The sequence below is a fragment of the Bactrocera dorsalis genome, chromosome 3 (assembly GCF_023373825.1).
Source record: "Bactrocera dorsalis isolate Fly_Bdor chromosome 3, ASM2337382v1, whole genome shotgun sequence".
NCBI lineage: Eukaryota > Metazoa > Arthropoda > Insecta > Diptera > Tephritidae > Bactrocera > Bactrocera dorsalis.
Window position 1 is genome coordinate 55152344 of NC_064305.1, and position 19010 is coordinate 55171353.

At 35.7% G+C, this 19010-nt stretch overlaps 5 protein-coding genes and 1 long non-coding RNA gene across 7 annotated transcripts; 5 read left to right on the plus strand and 1 right to left on the minus strand.

Annotated features, from left to right (window-relative positions):
* Window positions 1–529: 529 nt before the first annotated feature.
* Window positions 530–2421, plus strand: LOC105227690 (solute carrier family 25 member 35). The gene is made up of 4 exons (XM_011207175.4): window positions 530–853; window positions 912–1087; window positions 1144–1279; window positions 1575–2421. Exons 1-4 carry the CDS (start codon window positions 782–784, stop codon window positions 2097–2099), a joined length of 909 nt encoding a protein of 302 aa, XP_011205477.1. The 5' UTR covers window positions 530–781; the 3' UTR covers window positions 2100–2421.
* A 509-nt stretch (window positions 2422–2930) lies between these two features.
* Window positions 2931–5166, plus strand: LOC105227692 (solute carrier family 25 member 35). The gene is made up of 4 exons (XM_011207176.4): window positions 2931–3337; window positions 3400–3575; window positions 3634–3769; window positions 3937–5166. Exons 1-4 carry the CDS (start codon window positions 3272–3274, stop codon window positions 4483–4485), a joined length of 927 nt encoding a protein of 308 aa, XP_011205478.2. The 5' UTR covers window positions 2931–3271; the 3' UTR covers window positions 4486–5166.
* A 4247-nt stretch (window positions 5167–9413) lies between these two features.
* LOC105227693 (solute carrier family 25 member 35) lies at window positions 9414–10781 on the plus strand. Its single transcript, XM_011207178.4, has 4 exons — window positions 9414–9657; window positions 9719–9894; window positions 9956–10091; window positions 10173–10781. Exons 1-4 carry the CDS (start codon window positions 9586–9588, stop codon window positions 10689–10691), a joined length of 903 nt encoding a protein of 300 aa, XP_011205480.2. The 5' UTR covers window positions 9414–9585; the 3' UTR covers window positions 10692–10781.
* A 3332-nt stretch (window positions 10782–14113) lies between these two features.
* On the plus strand, window positions 14114–15780 carry LOC105227694 (solute carrier family 25 member 35). Of its 2 annotated transcripts, none has more exons than XM_011207182.4 (5): window positions 14114–14254; window positions 14396–14491; window positions 14690–14865; window positions 14942–15077; window positions 15140–15780. In XM_011207182.4, exons 2-5 carry the CDS (start codon window positions 14420–14422, stop codon window positions 15665–15667), a joined length of 912 nt encoding a protein of 303 aa, XP_011205484.2. In that variant the 5' UTR covers window positions 14114–14254; window positions 14396–14419; the 3' UTR covers window positions 15668–15780. The 2 variants fall into 2 exon arrangements, with proteins under 2 accessions (XP_011205484.2, XP_011205482.2); XM_011207180.4 differs by having other exon boundaries at window positions 14202–14343.
* LOC125777345 (uncharacterized) lies at window positions 15698–17245 on the minus strand. The gene is made up of 2 exons (XR_007422254.1): window positions 16513–17245; window positions 15698–16437 (listed from the first exon to the last, which is right to left on the minus strand). It is a non-coding gene; the product is annotated as an uncharacterized LOC125777345 (long non-coding RNA).
* Window positions 17246–17371: 126 nt separating this feature from the next.
* LOC105227695 (uncharacterized) lies at window positions 17372–18905 on the plus strand. Its single transcript, XM_011207183.4, has 3 exons — window positions 17372–17601; window positions 17664–18439; window positions 18550–18905. Exons 1-3 carry the CDS (start codon window positions 17517–17519, stop codon window positions 18697–18699), a joined length of 1011 nt encoding a protein of 336 aa, XP_011205485.1. The 5' UTR covers window positions 17372–17516; the 3' UTR covers window positions 18700–18905.
* Window positions 18906–19010: the final 105 nt, after the last annotated feature.

Sequence of the window (19010 nt, forward strand, 5' to 3'; positions counted from 1 at the left end):
TTGCCACACTGAGATTGAAATACCTCGGTAAACCACCTTTGACGAAGAGGTTTTTTAATTTGACATATTGAGTTGCATGCCACATACTTCTTTCCATACCTCTCGCTGCTATTTGTCAGTTGGAGCACAAAACATTGGTAAGTTGATTCCACGAGTTCTTTTATGCAACACTTGTATTTTCTGTTATTAATTTAAAAATAATATTTGAGTGTAAAGGTTAAGACGGCATAAAACCCAAATAGCTTTTGCTAATTAATAATTTTAATATACTATATGTACACGTATGTATTCAATTCCTACTTCCGTTCACCATTTTCTACCGTTGACCTCCAAGAGAACGCATGTCATAGATATCATTATCATATCATATGACATACAATCTCTGCTTCTCATGCGTTCTCTGTAACAAGCTAAAAAATTACCGAAGTGCCAAACCAACTTAGGGTTCGAAAGGCAGTATTATATAGATGTCGCTGTTTTGCTTTTGGCAAACTGTTATATGACATCAGTTGTTTATTGTGACTGCGGATTACCCGCTATGGGATCAGCTGAGAGTTGAAAAGATAAGAAAATTAAATTTCATTTTATTTTTGTAATTCAAACACAAATCTACCTCGGTCCACAATGGAGAAGAATTTCATAAGTGTATTGCTGCAGTAATGTGTCAATATTTTTTGCACTAGCAAATGTTTCAGCAATCGGAGACTGCAGTAGCGTGTTTTTTTGTTTTGCGATAGTGTTCCACAATTCATCAGCACAACTTCGTCGTTAGATACTTAAAATGGATATAACAGATTTTATTATTGGCGGTACGGCTTCACTTGGGGCTACATACTTTACAAATCCATTAGAGGTTGGGACCCGTTAGTTGAAATTAGTATATCCTCATTACCCTCATTGAATATAAATAGGTGATAAAGACGAGAATACAACTTCAAGGCGAACTATCTGCAAGTGGCACATATGTGAAGCCTTATAAAGGAGTAATTAATGCGTTTATTGTGGTCGGGCGGAATGAGGGGATAAGTGGTCTACAAAAGGGACTAGTGCCGGCGCTGTACTTTCAATTTATATTAAATTCTTTTAGGTAAGATTGTGCACATATTGGTTGAACAACTTTCTATGAAGTATATTTTTTCTTAGATTAGGCTTCTATACTACGGCTATGCAGAAAAAGTGGATGCACAAGAAGAATGGTGATGTTTCCTTCCCATTGGGTTTGTTTTGGGGCGCGTTGGGTGGTTGTGTGGGCACATATTTTTCTAGTCCCTTTTTTATGGTAAATTATATAATTGTTCAAATGGTTTTTGAATCATCCTCGAAATCATCTGGTAAATTTGCTGCGTTCATTAACGAAGCACATCAGTATATTTTGTGCATGCTATATGTTTGTACAAACGTGTATTGTCTGTGTGTTTTCTATTCGCTCTCGTAACAAAAACAACATGTTCGTAGAGTGATAAGAAGTAAATCCCTTCACCTATAATCATTTGAAAAATAATTACTCAGACAAATAGTTTATGGCAAAAATTACTATTGTGTAATGATATCTAATACTCTATGGATTATTTCAGATAAAAACGCAATTGCAATCACAAGCTGCTAAGGCTATAGCTGTCGGCTACCAACATAAGCACACCGGCACTTTCCAAGCATTGCGCCAAATCTATGCTGAGCGTGGTATTACTGGTTTATGGCGTGGTTCAATGGCTACTGTACCTCGGGCAGCTTTGGGCTCCGGCGCACAAATTGCCACTTTCGGCAAAACGAAGTCTATGTTACGCGACAATGGCTGGGTAACGCAACCCACACTGAATTCCTTCTGCGCCGGCAGTATTGCCGGCACTATTATGTCATTGGCTATAACACCTCCCGATGTGCTAACCACTCGACTGTACAATCAGGGAGTTGATGCCAGTGGTAAAGGTATATATTACAATGGTTGGCTAGATTGCATAGTAAAGGTTGTGCGCACTGAGGGTTTGCTTGGCCTATACAAAGGATTTTGGCCAAATTACTTGCGCATCGCACCGCATTCTACATTAGTGCTACTATTTTATGACGAATTAATGTCCATTAGAGACAAATATTATAGTTAAAACAAGAAAAACGTAACTGACAAGCGCCAGAGGCCTTATATGCACGCACAATAGAAGAAAAGAGTGCAAATGTCCATGTAATTAAGCAATATTTTTCTATTTTTCTTCCAAATTACTTGTTTTTGTTGTTCGTAAATATACCAATTGTTATCTCTCATCTTGTTCATGTTTAAGCGTGATATAACAGTAACCTTTTACATTAGTATGCTTGTATTTGAATATAGCATTGTTTAATTTAAAACAAAAAATATTTTTGAAAATAGTGAATATTTACTTATGTAGATGAATGATAATAAAATGATGGTTCTAATTACACTCTAAACTTAATTTTTCACTAAAAGTTGTAATAAAACTGCAAACTTAAATCAGATTATGAGTTGGAAGTGTAAGAAAAATAAGTGGATTGCACTCTGTTTTAATTGCTTGACGAAATCATAGCTGTATCTCTACCTCATCTCAATAAATCTGAATTATTTCCTACCAACCTGCTTAGCAAAGAAATTAATTAATATTTTAGATGTACATACCTAAATTGTATTAAGCTTAATTTGCTTAAAGCTTTATTTTTTATATCAATAGAAATGCATATATACATATGTATATGTACGCATCCAATCATAAAAACCTGAGCCTTTCAACATCCTATTCTCTTATTCTGATTCCAGATTTAGGTTAATGTAGCAGTATATTCATTATATTTCCGGTTTTCATTTTAGGTCTTGTACTGTTTTAGCTTTTAAATTGCTTCATTCAATTGATATAGCTCATACGCCGTGTTACCCACATGTATTAATATATATTGCCACCACTGTAATCATATGTTAGGAAAGATCACACCACAACTTCTCTTAATTTTATTTCTAACAACTATGTTTTAGTTAGATAAGAGCTGCAAAAATCATAGTTAACCAGTAACTTAATTTACTTTATAAAAGAATTTATCTTAAACTTTTAGTGTATCGTTGCCGTTTGGCGAAATGATGGACTTGTTTAGGACGCTGAGAGATATTTGTTAATGTAAATTATTTGCGTTTTGGATTGCTGAGTGATGGAGTGTGAAGAGCTCTTTTCCATTTAGTACTAAAATACTAAAATAAACACCGTTGAATATTAAATAAATCTTTAAATGTGCAATATCTGATTAACCGCTTACGTTCAAACAATTCCACGATATGAGCGATTTTATTATCGGTGGTTTGGCCTCTGTGGGGACCATACTATTCACGAATCCACTGGAGGTAATCTACAATATATCTTCTTGTAAAATATGTATAACCTATGTGGGTTGTATCTTCGGCAGGTGATTAAGACGCGCTTACAACTGCAGGGTGAGTTAGCCGTGCGCGGGACCTACGATGTTCGCTATAGGGGTATAGTGCATGCCTTTGTGACAGTTATCAAAAATGACGGTTGGACTGGACTGCAAAAAGGGCTGGTGCCGGCAATGTACTTTCAATTTACAATAAATTCAATACGGTACTCCTCACTAAATGCCATGCAATGGACACACAATTCAACTGTCTATTACTTACAGACTTGGGATGTACAACGCCGCAGTCAATAGGCAGTGGACTCGCACGAAGGATGGTGGAGAATCATTTGGATTGGGGCTCTTTTGGGGCGCTGCTGGTGGTGCAGTAGGCGCCTATTGTGCCAGTCCATTTCTAATGGTTTGTATTATAATTGACTTTAGTTAGTTATGTAATATATTATAAGATTATGTGATAAAACATTATATTTACGTAGCTAACAGCTTATGATATCTTATCAAATTTGGGCAGTGTATGCTGCCAACCTACTCTTTATTCGCTAATTAATCCCATTACTTCATTTATAGATAAAGACTCAGCTGCAGTCACAAGCGGCCAAGAACGTGGCTGTAGGATATCAGCATCATCACACTGGAATGTTTAACGCCATGAAGCAGATTTATCTAAGTGGTGGACTTGCAGCATTGTGGCGTGGTTCTATAGCCTCCATACCACGGGCTTCTATTGGTTCGGGCGCACAAATCGCCACGTTTGGCAAAACAAAATCAATGCTCCGCGAACACAATTTAGTTGTACAACCAACATTAAACTCAATGTGTGCTGCTTTCTTGGCTGGTTGTGTTGTAACACTGGCAATCACGCCGCCGGACGTTATATCGACACGGCTCTACAATCAGGGTTTGGATGCTAATGGCAAAGGCTTATTATATAGCGGTTGGTGGGATTGCTTTTTCAAAATAGCGCAAAGCGAAGGTTTATATGGTCTCTATAAGGGCTTTTGGGCAAGCTACTTACGATTTGCTCCGCACTCAGTCCTTTTGCTGGTATTTTTCGATGAACTGTTAGCTTTGAAACAAAAGTATCAAATGCGACATAAAACTGTAAATAAAGCATAGGCGAAATACTTAAACCAAATTACAACTAGGGAAGCTATACAATTTAACGGAATCCTTCCTTCCTTCGTTTATAAAACGATATTTCCTAATTCGGATATTCTACATTACAGTTGCGAGAACACTTAGCAATGTATGCAATGTACAAAACCATTTATTAAGTAAATATTATTAGTAATATGTAAAATATATACATACATACCTGTTTATATGTATGTAGGTAGAATGAAGAAAAAAAAATCGATTTTAGGACTAGAATGCACTGTTTTTTTTTCTTTTTAACGGTTTTAAAAATAATTTGGTAAAGTAGCATAAAATGTTATTGCGTAGTTATGTTCCGTTGGTTTTATCAAATTACCTAAATTTAACATTTTGTTCTTCATCTTAAGTCTACAATCAAGAAGTCCAAAATTATAGTTGCTCATAAATACATGTTTTTAAACTCGGTCAATATATAACAAGTTGAATTCCTAATGTGTTGTATATCTGTCAATCAAAATTTATATGAATATGAATATAAAGAAATATGTTTTCATATGTGCTTTAGTTTAAGTAAATAAAATCACTCCGAGCCGTACCTATCCTTCCATATACGCAGTATTTTTGATTTTCTTTGTATATATGTATCTGACAATATGATTGATATTTAATTAAAATAAAGTGAACACGTTTTCTTAATCACAATATTACTTACTTTTAAAATTGAATGAAATCTGCCCAGACCTGGACCCCATATCCCTAATAACGAGTGATCCAAGTATATGTAGGTACTTTTTCAATAGCCAGATCACGCGTGAGTTGGGTCAAGCTGTCATGTTATTTTTGTTCAGTGAAGTTTGGCATTTCATCATGGAAAGATTTTCGCCTGAACAACGTTTACAAATCGACAAACTTTGTTACGAAAATTCACGTTCTTTAAAGAATGTGTTTCCGGCGCTTCGCTTAACTTATGGTCAACATAATCGGGCTACTGAGCGTGCTATTCGCAACACCATCACCCATCTTGACAATCAGCGTACATATTTGAATAAAAAATATAGCAGCCGTCGCTGAAAGTCTACCCTAAGGCCGTGGAGCGTCGATTTGATCTTCCCAAGTGACATGACTTCGCTCTAAGGGCTATTGAAAAGTTCCAAAAAGATCTTAAGTTTTGGAGCCAAATTTTGTTCAGCGATGAGGCACATTTCTGGCTCAATGAATATGCAAATAAGAAATTTCGGATGAAGAGCAACCCGAAAAGATTGAAGAGCTCCCATTTCATCTAAAAAAAAAACAACGGTTTGGAGTGGTTTGTGAGCCGGCGGAATCATCGGTCCATATTTCTTCAAAAATGAGAGAGACGTAACTTTCAATAGCGATCATTATCGCGCTATGATAACCAACTATTTGATGCCAGAAATAGAAGCCCGCGATCATTTGGTTCCAACAAGACACTTCACTCACATCGCATAAATCAATGGATTTATTGAGAGAACACTTCGGTGAGTAGCTAATTTCACCACATCGTTAGTCATCTTCCTCTAGGGATAGGTAAAGTTTAAAGTTTATGCGGACAATCCCGCTTCGATTCAGACTTTGGAGCAAAAGATCTCGGGTCATTCGCCAGTTACCAGTCGACATGCTCGAACGAGTAATTGAAAATTGAACTCAATCTTAAAAAATTCAAAGAATGTTCTTTCGAATGATAATAAACATTCCCATTAAGTAAAGTTTCTTCAAAAAAAATAGGGAACCTCAAAATGGATCACCCTTCACAGGCCCCTATTGCGGTTTGCTTACGGTTTTCAAATTCGGTTATATCGATATCAAATTTCGCTTAAAGTGCTGTCAAGCTTCAATTTTTTGTTGATATCACGGACCTTTTTTCGGTTTTCAATCCAACTGTATTTTGGTTGAAGTTTTTAAATTTGGTTTTATCGATATCAACCGAATCCGTCACAAAAAATTACGCTTGAAGCATTATTAAACTTAAACTTATATGTATGTAGCTTAACGTTTTCACCACTTTAGAGCGATTTATTTACTTTATTTTTCAGAATAGTACGGCTGAAAGTGTACCAACTCGTCATCCAATGAAAACACGAGGTCCAAGTTGGCATATTTTCCGCAATTTAGAATCGATGTTATTATTTGTTTAGTTAAACTGATCTACAAGGATTTCATTACCCTGGATGTAAGATCGATTTTGGATATATTTGTACCCACCATTCATGAAACTATCAATGATTAAGATTTACTCTCGTTTATTTTTAAATCTTATTTCTCAATTTACATTGCTGTGTCATATTTAACTTGATCACGTATAAAAACACTGAATTCATTTTGAGAAAATAACTTTGTCTCAAATGTTTCACCCTCCCATTCACTTTCCCTGATAGATTGTGCAGATTTCTGGGAATTTGGCGACATCATTGCTTCAAAAATTTTCAAAACAAGACACGTTCAATACTTAAATACTTAATTTTGTAATTTCGCCATTTGAAAACATCAAAATTTATATTTATTTATTTTTTTGACAAGTTTTAACTTTAAACAAATCGCCATCTACTTAATGCAGAGAATAAATTTCCTTGCGCCTCTTTTAGAATCTTACAGATAGTTAAACCATTCAACTTCTACAAATTTTTATTACATACATATGTATATAAGTAGCAGTACATATGTATATAGACGAACAATTCGCTTTTCACAAATTTGAAACAAGGAAAAATCAAAGTCTGATTGAATTTCAAAATTCAAAAGCAATTCAAATTCAAGCTACATCTACCAAAGTCACAAGACAAATAAAGTCGACAGCTCTTGCGGAAATAGGTGAAATCGGATGATAATCACAACCAATCCCCATATAACGGTATATTAAATAAGCCAGAGACATTTTACACCCAGGATGATACAAGAGGACTTTATAAGAGCCGGTGTCAAAATTGTACAATGGGCGTGGCACCGCCCACCTTTATGTGCAATCCCATATACATATGTATATGGACCTACTGTAGTTATTTCAACCAAATTTTGTATACAGGATTGTTTTCATTCATTGGGCGAAATCGTATAAGAACCACGCCTACTTTCCATAAAACACAATTTTAAATTCCATCTGATTAATTCACTTTCAAGTATGTATACAACTCAAGAACAAATCAATTTAAACTGAGGTGTGCTTATGGCTAAAAAGTGTCCAAATCAAGCCATAACTATTTCAACCCCCAGATACCGGAAATGTAGACCCCACAGCACATGAATGACTTTTTGCCGAGAATATCCGTCAATGTGAAAGATAAATAATAGAAATTCAGGGATAATTCTTTCTTGACAATGGTATGTCTGTGTTTCGAAAATGGATTGAATAGGGTCAATACTTACCTTAGCTCCCATATACCCACTACAAAGATATTTGAACTTCCAGGTTACCTTATACCACATACATATATCGGCCAACATACGAGTTACCTGAATAATAAAGAAAATTATGGCCAGAGAACTTACTATTGTCGAAAAAAAATTATTAGCACGCGACAGGAAAGAGAAATTCGTCGACAGTTATCAAATAAAACAACGGTAATACGGAATGGGAAAAGAGAGAACCGAAGATCTGCACTTGTTTCAACAATTTAGCGTGAGGTGGAACGAAATCCTGTCGTTGTACGTGAGTAAATGCAGAAAGCGCCTCTCTTGAAACTACACCATAAAGTCTCTCGTCTCAGTTTTGCACGAAATCACATCAATAAAGACTGGCAGACAGGTTAGATTAAGAAAAATACAATTTTTAATACAACGGTTGGGGTAAAATAGACAATGAGCTTACAAAGAAACTTTACTATTGGTCCTAGTTGATTTTTTCCGATGAGAAAAAGTTCAACTTTGAAGATCCAGACAACCTTTTGGGATATTGGAGAGATTTATGAAAATAACAGCGTTATTTTTCAAAGCACAGTTTCGGCAGAGGCTCACTTATGGTATGGGGAACATTTTAGAAACAAATCTTCGTCCCTATATGCACAGCCATCCGCAAAAATTTTTCTCTTTTCTACAAGATAACGCAAGAATCCATACGAACGAAAACGTGGCTTCAGGGGGATAGCTGGTACGATGGGTTTACGTGGATTATCGTCAATTTCATTCGATTTCTGATCTGAAAATTACTAGTTTGGATACATGTGCTCAGAAACTCGTTCTCATTACACCAACTCAACGCCAAATCGAATATTCGCAGTGGAATCCCAAAAAATTATTAGAATAAATGATAAATGTGTTTCTTTTCTTCTTTTGGTCGAAAGGTTGTCTTTATAGCAATGAAACACCGTTTTCAGTGCATTCCTCTTCCTACCTACCGTAGTAGAAAGAGTATCGCTAGAAGAAACAAAATTGTTTTTGTAGTATTGTTAGGGCTACCATAGAACTTTAAAACAATATCATTTGTTTTTGGAAGGGGAACACATTTTTTTCCAGTATTTCACAGAAATATATTGTCTTTATTGCAATGAAACAAAGTGTATATAATAATTTGCCCCCGTTAAAATGCCTTTAAAATGGTAACCATAGACAATGGTAATGCAAACCGACCTACCTCTATAATTTTAAAGTAAAGCTGCCTTTACAAGGTGCCGGATTATGTTTTCCATTTTTGGTATTCACCGGTTTCAGCTTCTAGAGTTCAACTGCTGCAGAGAAACTTAAAAACTCTTGAATTTATTACCTACATGTTGAACTAATGTAAAAAACAGAATGTTACTCATACAACATGTCGAACAGAATGTTAACTCTCTACTTATGGTAACATTATAACGATTGAATACAATATACAGGTATCATTGGTTTATTGAAATTTCTCTCCCGGTTTGTTGCCTCCGTGCATTATGACTACCATAGATAAGATTGACGGAAAGTATAATTGCACCCAGCCGAAGTTAACTCTGGTAAAGGAAACAAATCTTCTGCAAATTCAGTGTATAAGTATTTGTCGCTAAATAAAAACGAAGGTGTTTGCGGTGCGAGTTTAACAGTGACAAATTAGTTTTGCCGGCATATTGATATCGAAAAAGCATACCAAAATTAATAAAAGGCCAAAGCGAACTTCCTTTATAGAACAAACTGACACTCATTATGAGTCCGGCGTATTTTGTGGCTGGCGGTGTTGCTTCTGTGGGCGCCATATTTTTCACCAATCCACTGGAGGTGAAAGGACCAAGATTTATCAAATGCAAAACTGTATTCTAAGCGATAAGCTTTTCCACAGATCGTCAAAATTCGCATGCAACTGCAGGGTGAATTAGCGGCGCCCGGTACCTACGTCGTCCCCTACAGGAACACTATACATGCGCTCGTGACGATAGTTAAAAACGAAGGTTGGACGGGGTTGCAAAAAGGACTAGTGCCGGCAATGCATTTTCAGTTTATTTTGAATTCAATACGGTAGATGCAAGTATCGGTTATATACATACAGTGGTATCACTATAGCAAACATTGCTTACAGGATAGGTTTTTATCACACAGCTGTTCGAAATCAGTGGACCAGCAATGAAAGCGGTGGAGAATCCTTTGGCAAGAACCTATTATTAGCCATATCGGCTGGTGCTGTGGGAGCCTACCTTTCAAGTCCATTTTTCATGGTTTGTTAATCCATTATATTTTATTTTTGATATACAAGAAACGTCTGACACTTTCTTCCCATGACAAACAACTTTTGGCAGATAAAGACACAAATGCAGTCGGAAGCTCCAAAAAAAGTGGCCGTTGGCTATCAACATCACCACACTGGTATGTACAATGCGATGAGAAAGATTTATGAAAAGAATGGAATTGCCGGATTGTGGCGTGGTTCCTTCGCCTGCATACCGCGTGTTACAGTTGCTTCGGGTGCACAAATTGCGACCTTTGCTGAGATGAAGGCATTGCTGCATGAGCATAATTTAGTGGTGCAACCTTCATTGAATACAGTATGTGGGGGTTTCTTAGCTGGCTTGGTAGTTTCAATCACCATTACACCGCCAGATGTTATTGCAACACGTCTCTATAATCAGGGTGTGGATGCGCAAGGTAAAGGTTTGTTCTACAACGGTTGGTCGGATTGTGCTTCGAAAATTCTGCGAATCGAGGGTATTTCTGGACTATATAAAGGTTTCTGGACAACTTACGTACGATTGACACCGCAATCAATATTGGCTTTACTATTTTTCGAGGAACTAATTGCTCTAAAAAATAAGTTGTAGCATCTATTTGCCGCTGTTGGAATTGTTGCATTGAATTTTATAGGTTACATATTTCAATAAAGAGTTAACGATTACCCAACAGTTCTCTTATATATATTCTTTTAGCAACAGTTGAGAATCCGCGAATTACAGAATCAGTTCTAGTCGAACTGTCTACTAGAAGTAGTTTAGTCAAGGCATCCAAATTATTTTCTTATATCAAAAAAAAAAAACCTAACGTAATATGAAATATACGTTTATGTAAGTGTCTGAAAAATGGCTTCTCTGGATGACCTTCAAAGTAGGCCTCCGTGGTGGCGACAACCTGTTCATTGAGCTCAAATCTTTGTACAAGTGACTTGACAAAGAGAAGTCCCACAGAGCCAAATCTAGAGAATGGTAGATAGAATCTCGTTGTTACTCTAGTCTAGGGAGATGTGAGAGTTGCATTGGCAGAATAATACTTTTTTCTTCACCGGTGAGAGTAGCTCTACAAAAAAACAATGTGCGACAACTTTAAAACTCGTTCCACCAAATTTGGTCAATCGCCATCGAAGCAGAATTGTCACCACATACAACGTCCAGGTTTTCATTGATTTCGCTAAGCAATTTCGCTTCGAAAAAAATAGTTTAATCATACCGCGGACACTAACTCTTTCACACGCGGGCAAAACAAAGCTTTTGAGTCAGAATTGGCAGATGCTTAAGAGCCATCGTCTACTAGAATGTACTATACAAAATTTGATTTCTCATTGGATATTCGCCAATATCCTAAGCTAAGCCGTTATCGCACCGCCTTCGTATGTTGATGTATAAATACAAATATCTTGAAGTTCTTAACGGTTATGGCTATGTTATAAATTCGACAAGAAGTTCTATAATCTACATACTGGAAATAACCTTTGAGCATTTGAAAGAAATGGGTAAGAGTTACCAGACTTCAGGTATTTGAAAAAGGTATTCGAAGGATTTTGGTCTAAACCCCTTTCAAGTATGACTTGTTCAGGAAAGTTAGCCAGATGCTATAACCCAGTATTCGGTAGTAGAAGTAGAGCCCAAAAACCTAACTTCCTCTGGTTAAATAGTAAAGGAATTGTTCTGTCAGCGGATGCCTCTATGCTGACTCCATAAAAGTCGAATAATCACTAAAATTGTATATTGCGCGGAAAATCTCCTACATACGCCTCGATTCGATAAATAGAAATAACCTGGTTTTAATACATCCAACCCATAATCCAAAATAATTTGTTTCTTTTGCCGTAACGAAGAGGGCAAATGCGTTTAGAAAGGACTAATTTTTATTAAGTAATCTTCTATAGAAATCAGAGGCGAATACACGGAATGATGGTTTTGGATTTTATAGTATATTATTGGTTTTCGTTTAACGCCGTTTTGTGGACGTGGCAGTGGTCCCATTACGCCCATCTGCAATACCGAACCCCCCTTGGGGGGATAAAGTCTCATCATCCTGGTCATTTAAATTTATGTACATACTATAAATGTAGAAATACATTTTTACCTAAAAGATGTAGGTCATTCAAACAACCGGTAGGTGCACAATACTAGAATATTCTGTAGTAATATGTCGAAAGAATGGAAAAATACAATACGTAGGCGCGAAATTCAAAAGACAAAAAGACGGAAGGGAGATATTTGACAGCCTAATATGTTAGAAAGAAACTATGAATCCGCCACTGACAGAAGTAAAGTTAAATTAGTCTATATAAACTTTTAAAAGTGTGTTTTATGAGAGCGTTCAGTTTTTATAAAATTAATGATTAATATAATTAAATAAATTTATTTTTATATTGCATAAATTATCATTTTTATATTAGTATGCACACACGTGTATTTGTTCTGCACAAAGATAATTCATTTATTATCAATTGTCTCCTTCCCAACTATTATGCCCTATTAGATTTGTTTTAAGTGCTGAACACATAGAGCGGGACAGACTGCAAGCGACATCTGTCAAATACGAAAATACACACGTTCTTATGGACACAGTTATTTTGACAGCTGCACGACTACAAGACTGCAGGCGATCAGTTGTCGCTTTCGCTAACTTCAATATATTTTTAAATTTGCCGACGACAGTAGAGTCAACAGTAGAGAAGAGTGATGCCACTAATATGTAAAATGTAATATTATTCAAAGCTCTGACAAACCTGACGTTATTTTAAAAATAAAAGCATAAAATAGCTCTGTTATATCATTTGTAATAACAATTGATAATTTAAAACAAATAAATTTACCTATTTACTTATTTTTTGCATACAAAATTTCACTTTGAACAAAATATTAAAATTTCACTGAAGTGAAAGGTATTAGTATGGCCACAACGAAATTGTGTTCATTCAAAATGGACAGATGTGTTGTCTTGTGTACATGCCGGCCATTGTTATGTTGCTGCCTTCTTACAAATGTTCATTTAGAAGGATTCACGATGCTATTTGCAGTTCACTGTCGTGCTGCCATGTCGTGTCGCGTTCTATGTGTTCAGCACTTTATAACCGCTAATAGCAACAAGCTGGCAGATAGAACAAGAATGCAAATTACTCTAACAAAGAGCGATATAATAAAAGAGGAAAGAAGCGGAAAACTAAAGAAATTATCAAAGAAAAAAGTATCGAAAAGTCTTTTTTTATAAATTAACAATTGAAAATTATTAATAGAACTATTATAATCAACAAAATCAAAGCAAATGCTTCAAATTCATATGTACATATCGCTCATTTGCTGCAAGACCGGCATAAGTCAAAAAAATCGATTTTCCAGAAAACGCGTTTAAAGTTTTCAACTGACTACAACCTTACACGGTGACTCCAACCTTACACCTCTTCTCAAGCGGAGCATATAAGAGGTATTCATATGAATTTTTCACTCAACATGAAGTATGATATAACGAACAATTCTGCAACATTCACTCAAAAATCACGTTTTTTGATTTATGCCGGTCTTGCAGCAAATGAGCGATATGTTTCACAGTTGTTCCTTCGCATGTTAGTAGCTATTTTCTGCAAGCAGATATCTTAATAACTTTGCTCTATTCTTTCTGCCAGCGTTTCGTTTTATAAAAAACTTTTAGAGCACAAACTTGGCTAGCTATTTAGGGCCCATTCACATACAACTTTGCTCGCATTCACTTCGTACTAAGGGTGCTCGCAGAGTGGACGCTTAAAGCCAAGCCGAGCGCATTTTCCCATTTACGCTCTGCTCGGCTTTGAGCCTAAGCCCTATGTCAACGAAGAGAAGAACCCAAAGAGTATGCCACAATGAACGGTTTTAGTGTTTCACTCCAATAAAATAGCGACTTTTGCTTGGCAAAGAGTACAAAGATGAAAGTTGCACAAAATTTCCTTGGCTTCACGTCGAAAACTTTTGATGTGAACGTACTCATTCATAAACGGACATCGAAGTTTTCTGTCAAAACAAATTTCAGATGCAAGGCGAAGCATAAGTTCTATATGAATTGCCCATAACAGTTAGCAGTTATGAAACAAACCTTTTTATTAATGCTCAAATTCGTAGATAACAGTTGTGGCTTGTAACTTCAATATTCTGTTGATAGCAGCATTGCACAGGTTGGTAGGTTTATGCAATAGCTGTTAGTTTCATGACAGAGTAAGTAAATTTAAACAATGGCTAGCTGATTACGTCGATTCAAATTAAGGTAATATTGTTTAAGATTTCATTGTAATATAATTATACTAAATATTTAATAGCTACGTTCTGCAACAATAAAAAATATGGATATCTCTGACTTCATGATCGGTGGTTTTGCCGCAATGGGTGCAATCTGCTTCACAAACCCACTCGAGGTACAAATATAGACAGGGATTACAACAAAAATGCAAATACATTGTAAATACATACATACGGCATTTATATTACTTAAAAATATATTTCAAAATAAAATGTTGATACTCAATTTAAAATATTCAAAACTGGTGTTAACAAAACTGTTTGAAAAAGTTTTTATGCTGTTAAAGCAACAATTTATGCCTCGCTTTTTTCAGGTAATCAAAACTCGTTTACAATTGCAAGGTGAATTAGCTGCACGAGGATCATATGTGGAGCCTTACAAGGGAATTTTCGACGCTTTAATCACTGTGATAAGATGTGATGGTTGGTCTGCTTTAGAAAAAGGACTTGTGCCCGCGCTACATTTCCAGTTTATATTAAATTCAGTTAGGTGAGTATATAATGCAAAAGATAGCAAGCAACAAAATATTTAAGATATTTTTATTTAACAACTTAATTTGTTCTAGGCTAGGTGTATACAAAACTGCCATGAATAACAAATGGATGCATAATAGAAATGGAGATGTTTCATTTTTTCGCGGTATGCTATGGGGTGCTGCCGGTGGTGTTACTGGCTCATTTTGTGCAAGCCCGTTTTATATGGTGTATAGTTTGCAAATATTTCGCACATAGGTTTGTTTTTAACAATTTACTGTTGTTTGCAGGTGAAAATTCAATTACAAGCCCGATCGAATAGCAAAATTGCCGTTGGTTACCAACACCAACACACTGGATTTATAAATGCATTTAGAAACATTTTAAAAGAAAGTGGTTTCTTTGGTCTGTGGCGTGGCGCCACTGGAATACTGCCGAGAGTTGCGATCGGTTCAAGTACACAGATTGCAACTTTTAGTAAGGCAAAATCAATGCTGCGCGAGTATGAAATTGTCACGCAACCTATACTTAATACATTAACGGCAGCATTTGGAGCGGGCAGTGTAGTGGCTTTGGCGATTACACCACCTGATGTAATTTCAACAAGGCTGTATAATCAAGGCACTGACTCATTCGGTAAAGGAATACTATATAAAGGTTGGTGGGATTGTGCTCACAAAGTATTCAGATTCGAAGGACTACAAGGTTTATATAAAGGATTTTGGGCAAACTATTTGAGGCAGGCCCCACATTCAACACTTGTGTTGTTGTTTTTTGATTTACTTATATCGGCTCGAGACAAATATCAAAGTATCTAAGCATTCAGTGACAATCGTAAACAAAACACATTTAATTTGATTATTTAAATCATACTATTTTGCAAAATGATTGATATATTCTATATATTAAATTAAATACTTATTACAGTTTTTTCGATGTGTTTTAATGTAACAAAAATATATGTATGAATGTTTGTGATGAATCGGAAAATCATGCTAACTATTACATTATACTCCCTCATAACTCGAACATCGACGTCATACTTTCAATAGAGTTCTATAAAAGAAAAATAGGTAGCACATATGCCATGTCTTACAAGAAAACAGGACACACAACAAAATATTTAAACGCACATTAGGAACACCTCCAAAGATTTGATGCTTTTAGCAACACATTTCCCTTAACATATTTTGCTTTCACCGTCACCGCCCTCTTACGATATCCTTATAGGTACGCAGTATGCGGACGATGAACCGGCGAAATAAATCTCCATGCAAATTGCTTACTGAGTTTCTCCTTGTACACGTACAAAGCGATTCAGTATTGCTAATATACCGGCCATGGCGTTAACACGGCTGTCTGTAGGCAGACGCCGTAATTGTTCTACCAAGTGTGCAGCAAATGCTGTATTATCCTCAAAGTCAGTTAATTCCAATTGCAGGGATTTATGTGCGCGATAAGCAGCTGTAAGTGCGTTCTTCTTTGCTTCAGTCATTATTGTGTGTATATTCCTTCAAAGAATGAGGAGAAGTCCAGAAACTAAACTGTAAGAATGTATAACAAGTGTACACCAGCAAGTAAGATGAATCTGTATAAACGGGAAAAAAGTTAAAGAAAATAGTAAAATCAAACACTATTATTCATCTTTTAATAAATATATTACTTTATTTTATTGGATATTTTAAAACTTTCCTTGCTTTATAACAATTCTTCAAACGAGCAAAAATTGGCAAACTTTTTTTTAGCAATTCTTCAATTACGAATAGGAACGTAAACAAAAAATGACGTTTTGAAAATGAAGCAGAATGACGGAACACAAATGCTGCCAGGACGTTTCTTTCTAAAAAATTTTAAGCTAGGGTCTGCAAGAAAATCCATAGTTGTGTTAGTGTTCGAAAATCGTTTGATAACCCATAATGGGGTAAATTTTAGAATAGCTTTGCACTAATTAATATAAAATAAATGATTAGTGAAGTGTTAGTGGATATAAAAATTAAAAATATAAGTGCCAAATGCATTATAAAACCGAAAAACATACATTTCAAATAGTTGATCTTTTGAACTTTAAATGCAAATATCTCAAAAACCATAAGACGGCGGGAACTATATACATATATATGTATATATTCTTGATCTGGAGGACCTCCTCTATTCGTGCATACCCATTTTAACCCCGAAATCGAGAGATGCTATTCTATATCGCCATTGTAACCATTGGACAACTGCAAAAATTTTGAAAAAAGTTTAATGACGAAAGTTCTCTCAGATTTATTTTCGTTTTTGTTGTAATACAGTGCCTTCAAAAAAGCTAAGTATATTGTTTGTCACAATATCATAGAAACTACATATTTATTGAAGAGTTTTTTTTTTAATAACTTAGAACGTTCGTGTTTTGTTTTAGCTTTTTCTAAAGACACCAGTCATTGATATAACATAAATCACTTGTGTTTTCTGTATAATCCCACCGTGGCAACCACGCAAGAGAAGCAAGTGTCTAAAACAAAATAAAATTGCAACAAATGACAGTCAAAGAATAAATCAGAATTGTAAAGAAATTGTGAGTAATACATGCGAGTAGAAATAAATAGCTCTAGTAAAACAATGCTGTATTAACAGAATTAAAAAGCAAATTGTAACGTCCTTGAGTGTAGTGAATGTGTGCACAGAATGAAAACAAAACCTAAAATTTCAGTACCTTATTGGGCTATTTTGCTCATGAACGCGTGTAGTTTATGTGAATGCTATAAAAACAGTAAGTCACAACTCCAATATCCTAATGGATAAACAATTTATATTTCTTTCTTTCTAAAATAGTAATCCTAAAAGACTATCTATGCGCGGACAAATTTTTATTAGATATACAGAGATCCCTTCATGTTCATCCCGCATTTACTCTAACTGAGGATCGAGATTCTGCAGCCATCATAACCCAGATGTGGAATACAACGTTACCTGGCTATTACTCGTCTAACAAGTTAAAATACGATTGTTATTTTCGCGTACAAACTCCTCATCGACCGCCTCGCGGAATTTACACTGTCATCACACGTCTTAAATTTCGGCGTAATCCTGTCAATAATGCTTGCATAGATTATATTCAATTTGTTGGTGGTAATCGTCCGGCATCTGAAAAGATATGCAACGAAATAGCAATAGACGGGCCGGGTCGGTTAATATTCGATGAACGTAATCGTGAAGTTAATATTCACATTTATATCGATAAGCGTGTTTCGATAAAGGAACCACTCGAATTGCGAATGGTGATGACAGCGCACTCTGAATGTAAATACACTGGAGACTTTCTCTGTGATCCGAAAGACCAGTACTCGTGTATTTCCCGTCATTTTGTGCGTGATAATATAACGAATTGTATGTATCCATGTCGAGATGAAATATCATGCTTTCACGATGCACCTACTTCAGTGGAAGCTGACACCACCTATGTAGCACTTTCAGCGCTAACTTCGCTAATTTTTACAATGTTGGGCGTTGGTTTCTGCATATGGGTCTGTTGGAAATATTGGAATTGCATAACCGTGCAACAGCATGCACACGAAGCTTCGGCGCTTGCTCATCGTAGAGGGCAAACGGTTAGTACATATTGTAGTACGCTTTCAACAAAGTGCTTTATGTTTTTAATGAGTAATCTTTGTTTTTGTGCTTATGACTATCTTCATAATGATGTAATTTTTAATTCCAGGAAACCCCTGTAGTCCAGATACCAAACGCACCATCTTTTAGCGGTGCTATTACTTCGAGTATTGGATATGAACAAGATAATCGACATCATCAACCACAATCACCAAAAGATTTACCGCCAAGCTATGAATCATTATTTCCTGAAAGATAAGCGGTAGTGTGGCGTTGTAGTCAATTTATTTAAAAATGTTACTGCTAGACGCAAGCCAAACTATTATCTACATGTTTAAGGAATCTCTTTTACAATTCAATCAAATGTTGGTGATCCAGTTTTGTGAACTAATTAACACTGAAGTGTCAAACTTGTGCCACTAGCTTTTTGTGTTCTACTTTTTTTGGTTTTTTTGTTTTGTTTTTGTAATGTAATATGTCGATCAAATGAATGTCTAGAGTGCCATCGATGTACAGTTAAAAGTGTACAACTCTGCATTTAGTACTGATATTATTTGACATCTTACCAAC